The following is a 14559-nucleotide window of genomic DNA, read 5'->3' on the forward strand; positions in this document are numbered from 1 at the left end:
TAACCATGGCAACAGCCAGACAATCTGGGAGATATAAATCTGGTAGATGTCCTTGCAGAGTTAAAATAAAACTTTTACACCAACTCCCAGTAAGGTAAACCTTTTAAGCTTCAGGTACCTAAGGATTCCAAGTCAATGATAATCCTCAGAATAGCCTTCTTTTCTCCCAAAGGGAAACCAACCCAGCCTACATAAATTAGATGCTGCTCCTACTACATCCCCCCTTTTTCCACCACTAAATCTTCAAACAGTTCTGACCTCAGAAGGAACGCTACTATAACATTGGAGGGGGCACTTTAGAAATGATAGTACAATTTTCTAAAAAGTATAATTACCACAATGTGTATAAGGGAACCTCAGAGTATGTTGCTAAAAAAGCATGGGTGATCCAGAGCAGCATCAGCATCATTGGGTGAGTGATATAATGAACCTGGGTAATGGGCACAAATACCCCACAGGCCACTGAAAAATAAGCATAGCCCTTCACAGTGAGTGGATAGTATTGCTGCAAGTGTTCACTGATAAGACTGTAATTCTGCTCAAAGCATAAGCCTCCAGTTCTGTCCCAGTATCCTACCTCCTTTTGTAATCGGCTCTAAGTCTACAAGGATCCAGTTCCTGAAGATCAAAGTTTTGCTCAGTTCATCCAGATCTTCACTCTAAATGTACATTCAACTGGTTCTAGCAGTCTTTGAATCTTAACAGATTCTTTGGGACTGTCAAAATCATAAGTGGATATGGTCTTATGACTATAAATTACATAATAATGCCTTACCATCTTTTTTTGCCACTGCATGGGACCTTGCAATTGAAACATTTCTGTGTGCTACTCAGGAAGCTAACTTTTTTTGAAAAATGGAATAGGCTCTTTAAATAATCGTTTCAGTATCATGGCCAGATACTGGGACTGCCTCTTTTCCTAGAATTGCCATCTCTGTAGTGACTTAACATTCCAGGAATGGGGAAAGTTGTCAGTTCCAGTTGATTTTTGGATATGGTTTTTAAAATTTATCTGACAGTTAGGGACTGTGAGACATAATTCCATCAACAATGCAGAGTCCTAATCTTTGAGGTCTCTGCTCCCTAAAAGAGCTCTTCATACCCCAAGAAATGGCTCAGGTACCTTATCTCCACTGGCAAGTTTTCTCCTAGGAAGTGGTTTGGACAGCTCCCCAGAGAGACTTTGAAGACCCAAGGGATTGATTTTTCTTTTCCTTTTGAGGCTTGGAAAGTAAAATGGGGGAAGATGAGAGGTGAAGCATTCTAACCAGATGAGTTTTTTGCATATTTAGCAGTAAGATGTCATTTCATAACTAAAGTGAATTTATCCTGAAGAGATACTGTAGGCAATTTGGTGGTAATGACCCTTCATACATAACAAACTAAGGGGGCTCCCAGGGACTAAGAGGTTCTGGCTACTAGGCTCTAGAACACTACATGATCTTCAGGCTCAACTTGGGCCACAGCATGAGTTGTATGCAGAGAATGTATGTTATTATAAATCAGCCAGCAAATTCTGACCTGTCGGAAAACCATTCTTAGCTAATTCTGTAAAAATAGGTGGCAGATTTAGCCCATGAACTATAATTCATGACCTCTGTTATAATGGTGACCCAAGATTAGGATCAGTGATGATTTAGAAAGTATCAGTGTTGCACCCCAATTAACCCAAGCTCATGATTTTGAATCAGTAAATCATATGTGAATCATGATTTTGTATCAGTAAATCATATGCGAACTGCCCTTTACATCTCTCTCACACACGCAGCATTAAGATCCAGGACATAGTCCTTCAGAAGTGGCAATAACTGCTGGTCTATGTGGTCTTTAAGGGTCCATTCTGTACTTTTTTCCTCCATTGATATCTACATCAGACTCTACATCCCAGAAGTCAGGGTACCTATTAAATACCATACAATCAGGCTTTGCGAGGATAAATGTTGAAAACTATCTTTGCATATATTTTGAAAATAAAAAGCTATCATTTAAAATCAATACAACACAAATCCCCTTAATACAATATAAGCTTATTGTCAGCAGGGACTACCAAATGGTAGACTCCATAAATGTTTGACTAGATGACTGCTAAGGGAACTTCCAGTTCTAAATGTCATATGGAACGATTAATGTGAATTCCAATTCAGTTATTTTTCAGTAGTATCCAATTCTTTGTAACCCTATTTAGAGTTTTCTTGGCAGAGATGCTGGAATGGTTTCTCCATTTTAAATCTCCAATTTACACATAAGGAAACTGAGGCAAACTGAAGAAAGAAGTGTCTGCAGCCAGATTTGAACTCATGAGTCATCTGATTCTAATCCCAATGCTCTGCACCATCTAGCTGTTCCCAATATGAGTTCCATCTACTTTTCAGAACATTTCCCACCACAACTTAATAGCTCTGTGATCCTGGACAAGTCAAGTATCTTCTCTTCATTGGTTTCCCCGACTGTTGAGCTGTTTTATTCTCCCCAGTAGCAATGTGTGGCTGTGAGAGCTGAGCCCCACAGAATCAATGCTTTCCAGGTGTGGTCCTGGAGAACACTTTGGAGAGTCCCTTGGACAGCAAGGAGCTGTTAATACTTAAGTTCATTCAGACTAATCACTGGAAGGAGAAGGCAGGGCTCCTTGTGGGGGAGAAGCCTCTGATTCTGGTTAGGATTGAAGGCAAAAGGAAACTGGGATGGCCGAGAAAGAGATGAATGGCGGGTGTCGTGGAAACAACGACCATGACCCTGGCCTGACTTCCCATGGGGTCCATGAGGTCGGCAAGAGTCAGACGCCACTTGAGAACAACAAAGGTGCATTAATGATACCGCCCACTTTGCAGGGGACAGAATTTGACCCTTAAGCAGAACCTCAAAGAAAGGGCCGCGAGTGACCACGGGGAATAAGAGCATGGCGAGCCTGGAGAAAGCCGGGGGGCTGGGGGTCATTTCTAAGGCCACGGGTGAAACGAGCCTAGAAAGACGGGCTGGTTGCACATTAGGAAGAAGAGCTTGCAGCTGATGCCGAAGCTTCCTCGGCCGGGCTCAGAAACCCCCAGGTCCCGATTCTGGTAGGCGGGGATTTGGGGCGGAGTGAGGGTGGGGGGCACCAGACACGGGGATCGCAGTTCCAGAGCTGGGGACGCGACGGCCTCGCTCGGAGCGGGTCTCGGGGTGCTCTGGAAGACCCTTTTCCTTACAAACCACGCCAGGAGCTTTGCGTTCGGTGTGCCGAGAAAACTCACCACAGGACCCAGAAACCTTGCTCTGCAGGCAAACTACATTTCCCAGGAATCTCTGCGGCGGACAGGCTCTACCTGTAACCATGGAAACGGGAACAGACGGACCCAGCAAAAGAGACTTCAGAGGATTGGTGAGGAGAGAGAGGCGAGGCCGGAAGAGGAAGGGCCAAGTCAAGCAGGTACTTAGTGTCACTTCCGCTTCCACGTGATGCTCGTGTCTCAGACGCGCCTCTATCTGCTTCGGGCTTACCTCTGATTTTTAGCGACCACCGGGATTGGAGCCGCGCATTCCCGGTCGGAGTAAGACCCGAAAGACGGGGAGGGATGGGTCGGGGTGGACAAATGGGAGACCAGAATACGTTTGCGGCCAGTGTCGGAACCCCTGGGGATGTGTCTAGGGAAGGCGAAAAAGAAGGGGGAGCGGCCCAGAAGCGTCGCGCATGCGCAGATCCCCGGCGCCTTTAGATAGCCACGCCCCATACGCAAGGGGACGCTCCGATAGGCGAGATTCGAGCCGCAGCCCCGCCCCTCCCGCCCTGCCTCCCTCCTCCAGCTCCCCCTACCACGGGTCTGTCTAACCCTGTCTCACGACCCCCGGTTCCTACCTGCCTCCACGAGCATTCATCGAGCACCTACTGTGTGCCTGGCAGACGATTCAGTGCCCACTGTGGACCCTGCCACCCTCCTGGAGCGCACGGTCTAATGGGTGCAGGACAGTCCTAAGCCTGCCTCGGACCCTCGGTGGCCCTGCCGCCCTGAGCCGGTCAGTTCCCCCCTGTGTCCCTCCAAAGGCCCGTTATTTGTGGGGCTCGAATCCGGGACCAGAGTGCTCTTTGGGGCCATCGCCTGTGGGCTCCCCACGCTTCTCCCCCCCAGCTCACAGCCCCCCTTTTTCTGCAGCTCCGCCTTCCTGCTCCTTCTCTGCCGCAGAGCATGGCCCCGGTGCTGCTGACCGCTCAGACCCCGCAGGTGAGTGTGCAGCTTTCGTGGTCCCGGAGCTGCTGGGTTCCGTCCTCGGAAGGTTCCCTTTCCAGGCTCTTTGCTCCTCGCCCGGCAGGTCCCCGGCCTGGGAAGCGCCGGTTGCCGCCCCTGCCCCCCTTGTCTGACGGCTGAAGCTCTGTGGTCAGGAGCTTCCTTTTGGGGTTGAGTCTGACTGGGAGGCCTAGCGGGGGGGCTCGGGTCTGGCCATTTCCTTACTGGTCCGGCCAAGAAGCCCCATTCCGCCTCCGCCTCCCCGCCTTGAGGGCCTGCCTGGCTGCCCTGTGGTAACGACTAATAAAGTCTTATTATCAGTTGGCTGATTTGTCTTTGACTTTAATGTACTTGCCTTGCTCTTAAGAGGAGATCCGGCATTCTGGTGCTACCTGGCCCACTGCTTGTCAGGACTGGGCTAATTCAGAGTGGGATTGATTCCAGCCTTTCCCTTTTCATTTGTATGGAACCTTGAGCTTTAAATAGGTTTTTTCTTAAGGAAAAAAAAAGGTTTGATTTGGTTTTATCTTTCATTCTCTTATCTACTCTGTATTTATGATGTTGCCCCTTTTGTTTCTACTTTATTACACATTTATTTGCTTGTAGAAATCTTATTTGCTCCGATCTGTAATAATTTTCCCAGGGATCTCTTTGGTTGCTAATGGCTTGTTATTGTTACAACTTCAGTGAGAGTGATAGTTCACATGAGTAACATTTTATATTATATATATATATACATATATATAAAACATGTTACATAATATATGTAATATAAACACAATATATATAAATATATGTTAAGTTCCTTCTTTGTGGCAGTCACTCTTCTAAGCACTGAGGATTGAGAAAGAAGAAAAAGAAGATCCCAACCTTCAAAGACCTCAGTCTAATGAGGAGATCACAAGGAAATAAATTATGTGCCAGTAGATCTTATGCAGACTAGATAGGAAATAATTGAGAGATAAGGCACTGGTATTAAGGGAGTTTAAGAAAGAGGATTTTAGCTGGGACATGAGAGAAACCAGGAGGCAGAAATGAGGAGGAGCACATTATATGAATTTGTCATTTCTTGTAGCACATTAGCGTTACGTTCATATTCCGTAATTTGTTTAGCGAGTCTCCAGGCATTGAACACATAATATGTTCCCAGCTTTTTGTTGTTGCAAATGCTATTTTTTAAAAATTTGGGGTATTTGTTGAATTTCTCTGTTCTTAATGTACTTTGAGAATAAATCTAAGAATGGATTCCTGGATGAAGGAAATAAGCATTTATTGGCACAACTACTATGTGCCAAACACTGTCCTAAGTACTTTATAAATATTATCTCATTTGATCTTTCAACAACCCTAGGAGAGAGATGCTCCCTTTTTCACAATCAAGAAAACTGAGGCAAAGGTCAAACAGCTTGACTCAGGGTCCCATAGCTGGTATGTGTGTAAGGCTGGATTTGGACTTTGTCTTGATCCCAGACTGAAGGCTCTCTGCACTGAACCACCTTAATGCCAGAGAATCTGATATGTGAGTGATTTGCATTTCAGAATGTTAAATTGCTTCCCAAATGAATGACTCACAGGGCCTCCTACAAAAAGGAGCGGGTTCCTGATTATGTCCAGGTTCTTCCCCTTCCAATCCAAGATCAGATGGGAAAAAGAATAATGGATGAATATTTGTTGGTCTTGTATTTCTGAATATTAATTTCCCAAATTAGTATGTATTAGAAGTGATTTCTAATTTGTTTATGCCCAGTTTCTCTTTCTTCCCAGCCCAACCTAGAGGAAACAAGAACTAATGAATGTTTGTTAGTCCTCAATGTATGAATTATCCATATGAATCACTATAAGAAATACAGTGTGTGTCAAGAGAAAGATGTGTATAGAATCTTATCTTCTCTAACTTTGTCGCTCTTTGCTCTTGGGATCCCTCAGGGTTAGCTTAGGCTTGCTGAGAGACTGTGGGGAGAACTGCAGTTGGAAGGAGTGATCAGGCCTTTTAGAAAGATTCTTTGACAACCAAATGGAGGCTGGACCAGCCCAAAGAGAGGCCGGCTGCAGGGAGGACAGCCCAAGAGAGAGGTCCAGTCACAGGGAGGACAGCCTAAGAGAGAGAGGGGCTGGCCACAGGGAGGACAGCCCGAGAGAGAGAGAGAGAGGGGCTGGCCACAAGGAGGACAGCCCGAGAGAGAAAGGGGCCATCCACAGGGAGGACAGCCCGAGGTGGGGGGGGGCACCCACAGGGAGGACAGCCCGAGAGAGAGAGGGACCAGCTACAGGGGGACAGTTCAAAAGCTGTTGCACACGTGGGCGGGATCCTTCATGCAAGAGGTGTCACGATTGGGCAGAGGAGAGGAGGATGACTCCAAGATTCAAGCCCAAGGGACCAGGAAGATGGCAGTGCCCTCAGCATTGGGGGGGAGAGGAAGAGAAGAGGAGGGAGTGAGTCCACCTTTGGACCGAGGAATTTTAAGAAATCTGTGGGTCATCCCATTGGAGCTGCCATGTGCACTTGAAGGCTTGACACTAGAGAGATAGACACGATAATTGGATCTGTGGGAGATCACTGAGTGAAGTAGGACGGAGGGAGAAGAGAGGAGGGCTCAGACCTGAGAAGGGCAGGAATGGTTAAAGGTTCTCATCTGGAAGAGGATTCTCCAAAGAAGGCAGAAAAGGAGGATGGAGAAGAGCTGGGAGAGAAGGGTATCACAATAGCCTACAGAACAAAGGGTGATCATAGGGTTACAGCTTATTTTTGTTTGTCCTCCATTCTCCAAGAGGACCATGATGTCAGGGAGGAGATGCTGTGACATGTAAGGGAGGGAGGACTGGGCAGGGTCATCAGCCTCACTTTCCCCTCTGGAGCCATCGGGGTCCAATAGCCAGATATGAATCACAATGATTGGAGATGGCCCAAATGCTCTGGGAGACCTCCGCCTTTGTAAGCTGAGGTCCTCAACAGGGCTCAGTTTGACTGAGGTCACATTCTCAGTGAGTAAGGCTGAGGAGCAATTGAGACAGAATTTCGTCTTTCACCTAGTCACAGGTCTCTGTGAATACAAGAAGATGCAAAGAAGAAGAAAGAAAAAGGTTTAAGATGAAAGCTTGTTTGCTACTTGGGCTAGGTGGAAGAGACGGGCCACTTTAGAGGGGGACGTTGGGGGCAGGGTGGGCATGAAGAAATATGGGAGGGGACAGGGACCCCAGTTAGAACGCACCGGCCGGCCAGTCAGGATTCCTGGGTGAGGCAGGTGTGAATTTGTTAATCTACCTGAACTTCATTTCTCATCATCATCCCAATGAATTTGGATGGAATGAGTGGAATAGCCCCCAGGACATCAAGGTACAGTTTTTAGCTGAGAAGTTGGGAGGGGAAGAGAAAGGCTGGCCCAGGAAAGCTGTAAGACCCCTGCTCCCACTGTATAATGTCATATTTTGAGGGCCAGCAGAGTTCTCCTTGGTGAGGTCCATTATAGCACAGAAGTACAACTGATTATGAATCATAATCACATTGATTGTATGTTACTCATGAGAAGTATTAGAATTAGGAGCATTAAAAGGTGGATTCCTTGAAGGGAGTGACTTTTCAATTCTTGTTTGGATCCAGTATTTAACAGTGTCTGGTACATAGGAAACACTTATAAATATCTGTTGCAGTGTTGACGGTTTCATAACCGAAGGTCCCACAGTTGTTATTCTGCTATTCTGGATTCTGCTGAAAGCCAAATCCTCTTGAGAATTCTACCCTCCGGTTGCTGAGCAACCCCCAGAGCTGGTGTTTAAGGGCTGCTCCTGCGACACACATCCATTTGTTTTCTCTTTAAGGAATCACTTACATTCAGTGATGTCGCGGTGGAATTTACGTGTGAGGAATGGAGACACCTGGCCCCCCCTCAGAAAGAGCTGTACCGGGAGGTGATGCTGGAGAACTATAGGAACTTGGTCCGCCTCGGTAAGGACAGCTTTCTGCAGCGATTCCGAATCTGCTCTCTGGAGCAGTGGTGCTGGGGAGGAAGAGGCGGGGAGTGTTCTCCGTAAACGATCGCTGTTCTCTTGGGCAGCTAGTGCTTATAGTGCAGAGAACAGAATTATTAAACCTTTTGGAGCCAAGAAGGGATAGATTTGTGAAATGTTTTGCTTTGGATAACTAGAAACTGGCCCCGTGGGTATGTTGTCCCTGAGGTTTTATCTCCTGTCTTTCTATTCCCTGAAGTCTTAAGGTCAGACAGTTGTATGAAAGGTTCCATGCATTTAACTTGGGTCAAAGGAAATTATTTTTTGAGGTCAGATCCACTGTGTTGTCTATTTCCCTCAAATTCATCATGTTTTGAAGAGTTTTTTGTATAGAACTTTCTGGACCTTACTAGCTAGCACACCTGCTTTTTTGCAAAGGGCAGGGACAGTGATTAAAGTCGGGGATGGCTCTGCCCCTGATCATTTCTTTGTTCCAACACAGGACTTACGGTTTCCAAGCCAGAGGTGATCTCCCAGTTGGAGCGAAGGGAAGCACCCTGGACACCAGGAGGGATCCCGAGGAGTAGCCGCCCAGGTGAGTGGTCACTGTAACCAGCCATTCACTTGGTCATTCTAGGCAGACATTGGTAAACTCTGAACCTTGAGGTCCCCATCGGCTGCCCTTGGGAGCAGCTGGGCTTGCCTGGCCTTGGCTGATGCTGCAGACTCACGGTCATCGGCCCCCGGCGTCCTGACGTCTCTCCCCTCCTAACGTCCCTCCAGCGCCAGTGAAGGGCCAGCCCGCAAGACTAGGGCCTTTCTCCTCCACCTTGTGCCCCTCCCCCAGATGCTCTGCTCTGGTCACTGAACGAGCCGAGGAGGCCCCCGGGGTTGTCTCCGCTTCCTTCGGCGCGGGCTGCCACGGCCGACTAATTCATGACCGATGGGCAGCCTGGTGGTGACCAGCCTCTCACCGCCTCTGACCTCCCTGGGGATGGTTGTGATCCTTAGGAAGTTTTCTGTAATATCAAGCCTCGGTTTGCCTCTTTCCCCAAATACTCATTGCTCTTCCTTACGCCCCTGAGGCCAAACAGAACAGGGCAGTTAAGCTCTCTGATGACCTGATGTTGTCACCAGCCCCAGATCTCTTCCCACTAAACACCCCCACTTCCTTCATCGAGTTGTGTGATGGCAGGAACTTAAGCCCCTGGGGCCCCCCAACATCCTGGTTTCCCAGCTCTGGGTGCTTCTTGGCTGAACATGCACACGGACAGCAACTTCCCTGATATCAGAAAATAATTGGGAAATGATCCAGGGCTTTGAGTGGATGCAAGCTCAGCACAGTCAGCATTAAGGAAGCACAGAGCTGAGAAAGGGGAGGTGAAAGTCTCCTTGTATCCAGCCCTGACCAGATCACATCGGGGGGTGTGTTCTGTTTGCAGGATTCAGAGGTAAGTCCCTGCCCTAAAGTTTGCAGCATCCATTCGCTTCCTTTTTTGTTCCTTAGATTGGGATAACATTCATGTGACCAAGTGACGTCTCTCCCCTTCACCCTGGTCTCAGAGGTCACTGGCAGTGGTTCAGGAATGACCCCTGCCGGCCCTTTCTGTCTTTAAGGATGTCCTGCACCTGAGTACTCATCGAGGCAGATGGGGCCTCTCTTAAGAGCTCCGTAATTAAATATCCCTTCCTTCTGTTCCCTCTCATTCAATCCTTTCCAGCGCCGAGGTCATGCTGAGCTGCTTTATCTTTTTCCCGTCCAACTTTGGAATAGTCTTAGCTCCTTCTGGATCTCCTTTGCCCTGAGCTAGTCTGAAACAGGCCCCTGGTTGTTACTCTGTATTTAGCAGCACGCAGGACATTCTGAGCTTTAGCATCCTCCTGCTTCCCTTTTTGGTGCATGTGTTTTAACTGCCTCCATTGAGGGTGAATTCTTGTGCATACAGTTCTGTCTCTTGAGAAAGCTCCTCCCCACACTTGTTCACTTGTAATAAATAATAACCATTAGCACTAATGCTTTGAGGTTTGCAGAATCCTTATCGGTAGGACAAATAGCTGTATCCATGTTACAGGTGGGGAAACTAAAGCACACACAGGCTAAATGACTTACCCAGATTCACATAGCTAGGAAATGTTTGAAGCCAGATTTGAATCCACATCTTTTTTATACCACATCCAGCAGTGACTAGACCACCTAGATATGCCTTGAGAATGTCATCCTTGAAAGCTTTTTAACTTTAACGGATTGATAACTTCATCTTGGAGAATTTTGGTTCGTGTAATCCTTTTTTTGGCTCATGTAATCCTTTTTTTTTTTTTTTTCTGAATCCCTTAAAATCTGCTCTCCTGAAGTCTACGGTTCTTAAAAGGCAGAAGTAGCCTTTTCAGTTACAATTTGCAAGGCAGAGTATTCTTGTCGTCCCAAAATCTTCATCATTTCTATCCCAGCAACCAGTTCTGCTTCTTGGCCAGAAGTTTTGTTGGTATAGCCACATTTTGAAAGATGGAATTTTTAAAGTAGTCAGGAAACCATTAGTTATATTCTCTTTGGGGTAGGGAGAAAATACCAGCAGATGTCTAGATAATTAAAGTTTTTTTTTTTCATTGCCTGTATCATGCTCTGTGTCAGGCTTGCCTTTGTTTACTTTTTTTAAATATAGTTTTTAGTTTGTTATTTTTAACATGATAAACATGATCATTTCTCCACAGACCCATCAGGAGAAATAAGTTCATACTCAGCTCTGGTCTTTTCATGAATAGTGTTTGCCAGTCTTCCATTTTATTTTTCCCCCTGTAGATTTATATCCATCTTTACTGCAGGATAAGTTATTCTTGGTAATAATATTCCACCTTTGGTCTTTTGTGCATATATATTACATGATCTCTTCTCATAGTCATATTAGAAGTTAACAGAGCTTTTAATCTTAACTTTAGTTCTTAGGTAATTGAATTCCTTCATTCACAATATATGTCAATTTTTTAGATCTTAGTAGTGCCATTTCTGAGATTTTGATGGCTTATTGAAGGAGATGATTGTTGAATCCTATCTTTATTTTGCCTGTAGTTTTAATGGATGTGGGCAGTTTTTTTCATGATGTCTTAAAATAATAGCCAGGTTTTTGTTTTGTTTTGTTTTTTTCCAGGGACTCCAACAGTTTTAAAATTCCCTCTCTTTAACCTATTTCCTGGGTCATTTTTTTTTTTTTTTTAAGAATCAGCTTACATTTGTTATTTTTTCAATGTTTTAATTTTTTTTAATTTCTTACTATTCCTAAGAAGCCATTGATTTGTATTTGTGCTATTCTTGTTTTCAGGGCATCTATTACTTTTCTAAGCTATTTTCTTTTCCTTTAATTCTTTTCATCAGAGCTTTTATTTCATCTTTTTTAACCTATGGCATAATTTCTAGATATTCATATAATCTTTGTGGAAAATTCATTTTTAAAATATCTACTTTTTTAAATTTTTGAAAAGATCAATGAGTAATAGCATTTATTTGGCATTTTTTATGGTTTCCCAAGTACTTTACAAATATATTTATCCTCACAAAAACACTGAGAAGTAGGCTCTGTTATTATCCCCATTTTGCAAGTGAAGAAATTGAGGCAGAAAGAGTTTAAGTGATTAGCCTAATTTCACACAGATAATTGTTATCTCAGATTGGATTCAAACTTTAGTCTTCCTCTCTTCAGGTCCAGTGTTCTAGCACTACATCACTTTGCCTGTTCAGACCCTTTGATTATTTCTCTGTTGGTTAATGGTCTTAGATATTTGATCACTTCACTATATATCTTGGATGAAACTTTTATTAATGAAATTTGCTACAGATTTTTTCTCAGTAAACTTTCTAAGTTTAATTGTATTGGTTTTGTTTCTGTAGAAGCTTTTCAATTTTATATAATTAGAATTGCTAGTTTTATCTTCTGTGAACTATATGGTCCTCCTAGCCATAATTGATATGAATATTCCTGTCATTGCTCCTCTAATTTGTTTATGAAATTACCTATTCGGATAATAGATCTTCATCTAAATATAATTTTTGTTAGACTACATTTCCAGTTTTCCTGGCATTTTTGCAAATCATCCTTCCAACAATGTAGAACATAACTAATTTATTTCTACTTATAGTCTTCTCTCTAAAATGTATTATTCTCTGTTGAGGTTTTCTTGGGGTGTCTGGAGGCAGTCTTCATTTCAGTTCAGTAATCACCACGTGGGTAGCCGGGTTTTAAAGTCCAAATCCTTTATTGTCTCTTTCAAAGTCACTTCACTTGGAGCTCAGCTAGCTTTCTTAAAGGCTTTGTTTCGAGAGCTTGAGCTCCTGCTTTCTTCTCTGGCTTCTGAATCTCTCCAAATTCTAAGGGTTTGTGCTTCAGCCTCCAGCCACCACAAGGTGGATGATGGAATGAATCTGTCTCAGCTTCTGAGAGCTTCTAGTGCGCTTGTCTTCTTTGGCCCTGAGAGCTTCTCCCTTATATGCTCACACTGAGTATACACCAATCATTATATCACTAGAAAACCATTATTTGTTGTACGATTAAATTAATGCTAAACTACATTTAAATTAAATTAAATTAAATACAATTAAATTAATGCTAAACCCATCGTCTCCTCAATTCTACTTTGTGCCTTGTTTCAAGTTCTGGCCCATCACATCTCCTTGTAGGATTAAATCAATCATACTGAATCATGCTAAATGAGATAACTATTGTCTCTATCAATTCCACTGACTTAGTACTGTGTAAGAATTCTTTGTTTCAAGTTCAGAGTTCTGGCCCATAACATCTACTCACTATGTGAAACTATGGTACATGTTCTTTGATATGTTTACCACCTAATGCTCCCAAAATGCCTTGTTTTTCTCCCAGCACCAGTAGAGTATTCTGTCTCTGTCATATTTACTCTTGCCATGTGGTTAACCTATGATAAAATATAGGTTTTTGTTGTTTTTTATTACATATATATATATATGTATATATATATGAAGAGCTTTTATATATATATATATATATGAAGAAGAATATATATATATTCTTCAGAGTTCTTCTTTGGTTTTATATTGCATGTTCCTCTGCATTGTTCTTTGGGTGATATTCACCTTTAGTTACTCAGAGGCAACGGTGGCCCATAATTCCCTGCCATAAAGGAATAGCAACAAAATGCTTGTATTTTTTAAAAGTGCCTTTGTTTTAATAGGACATTAGGGTCACTCAGCCGACTTGTTTTCCAAAGATCATCCATATTGTTCACCTTTTCAATTGAGGAATCAGCTCATTGTCAGTATAGTCTGTCACTGATATATATCCTTTTGGATACATTCTATAAGGCACCATCCAAATGCATGCTATTTTTTTCCTAGCTTTTTTAGTTGTATGCCCAATTCATTGATCTCCTCTTTATTTTATTCATATAAGTAGTTAAAAATAGAAAAATTTTTCCTAAGAACTGCTTTGGCTGCATCCCATAGGTTTTGGTATGTTGTCTCATTATTGTCATTCTCTTGGATAAATTATTGTTTTTATGATTTATTGCTTAACCCATTTATTCTTTAGCATTAGAGTATTTAATTTCCAATTGGTCATCTATCTTTCCTTGACCCTTTATTGAGTTTAATTTTTGTTGTATCTTGATCTGAAAGGGATGCATTTACTATTTCTGCCTTTCTGCATTTGATGTGAAGTTTTTATGCTCTAATAAATGATCAGTTTTTATGTAGGTATCGATGTACTGCTGAGAAAAAGATATATTCCTTTCTGTCCCCTTTCTATTTTCTTCAGATGTCTGTCATATCGAATTTTTCTAAAATTCTATTAACTACTCTAATTTCTTTCTTATTTATTTTGTGGTTAGATTTATCTAATTCTGAGAGGGGGAGGTCAGAATTCCAAGTATAGTTTTACTATCTATTTATTCCTGTAACTGTCTTGACTTCTCTAAGAATTTGGATGCTGTATCCTTTGGTGCATATGTATTTAGTATTGAAATATATTGTCTATGGTACTTTTTAACAAGATAGCTTCCTTTCCTATCTCTTTTAAGTATATCTATTTTTGCTTTTGTTTTGTCTGAGATCAGAATTGCTACCTGCTTTGTTTGCTTCAGCTGAGCATCATATATTCCATTCCAGCCTTTTACCATTATTTTGTATCTGTCTTTTATTTTATGTGTTTCTTGTAAACAACATATTGTAGGATTCTGTTAATTCACTTCTATTTTATGGGAGAGTTCATCCCATTGATATTTATAGTTGTGATTACCAGCTGTGTATTTCCCTCCATTCTATTTTCTCCTCTATATATTTTTTCTTTCTTTTCACTCTGTCTCTCCTCTCTCAACCTTCCTTTCTGTCACTCCTCTTCTTTTTCCATACCTCTTTCTCCTCCCACTTCTTTATAGGGGAAGATAAGTTTCTATA

General features: G+C 43.0%; 1 protein-coding gene across 3 annotated transcripts in view; it reads left to right on the top strand.

Annotated features, from left to right (window-relative positions):
- The first annotated feature begins 938 nt into the window (after nucleotides 1-938).
- Nucleotides 939-14559, top strand: part of LOC127545840 (zinc finger protein 420-like) — a 55116-nt gene continuing 41495 nt past the window's right edge. The window contains exons 1-4 of one of the 3 annotated variants that reach the window (XM_051973335.1): nucleotides 939-3527; nucleotides 4128-4196; nucleotides 8016-8142; nucleotides 8647-8739. In XM_051973335.1, coding sequence (XP_051829295.1) covers nucleotides 4161-4196; nucleotides 8016-8142; nucleotides 8647-8739 — 256 coding nt within the window. In that variant the 5' untranslated portion in view covers nucleotides 939-3527; nucleotides 4128-4160. The other 2 variants (XM_051973333.1, XM_051973334.1) reach the window with 2 other exon arrangements.

Source organism: Antechinus flavipes, chromosome 1 (assembly GCF_016432865.1).
Source record: "Antechinus flavipes isolate AdamAnt ecotype Samford, QLD, Australia chromosome 1, AdamAnt_v2, whole genome shotgun sequence".
NCBI lineage: Eukaryota > Metazoa > Chordata > Mammalia > Dasyuromorphia > Dasyuridae > Antechinus > Antechinus flavipes.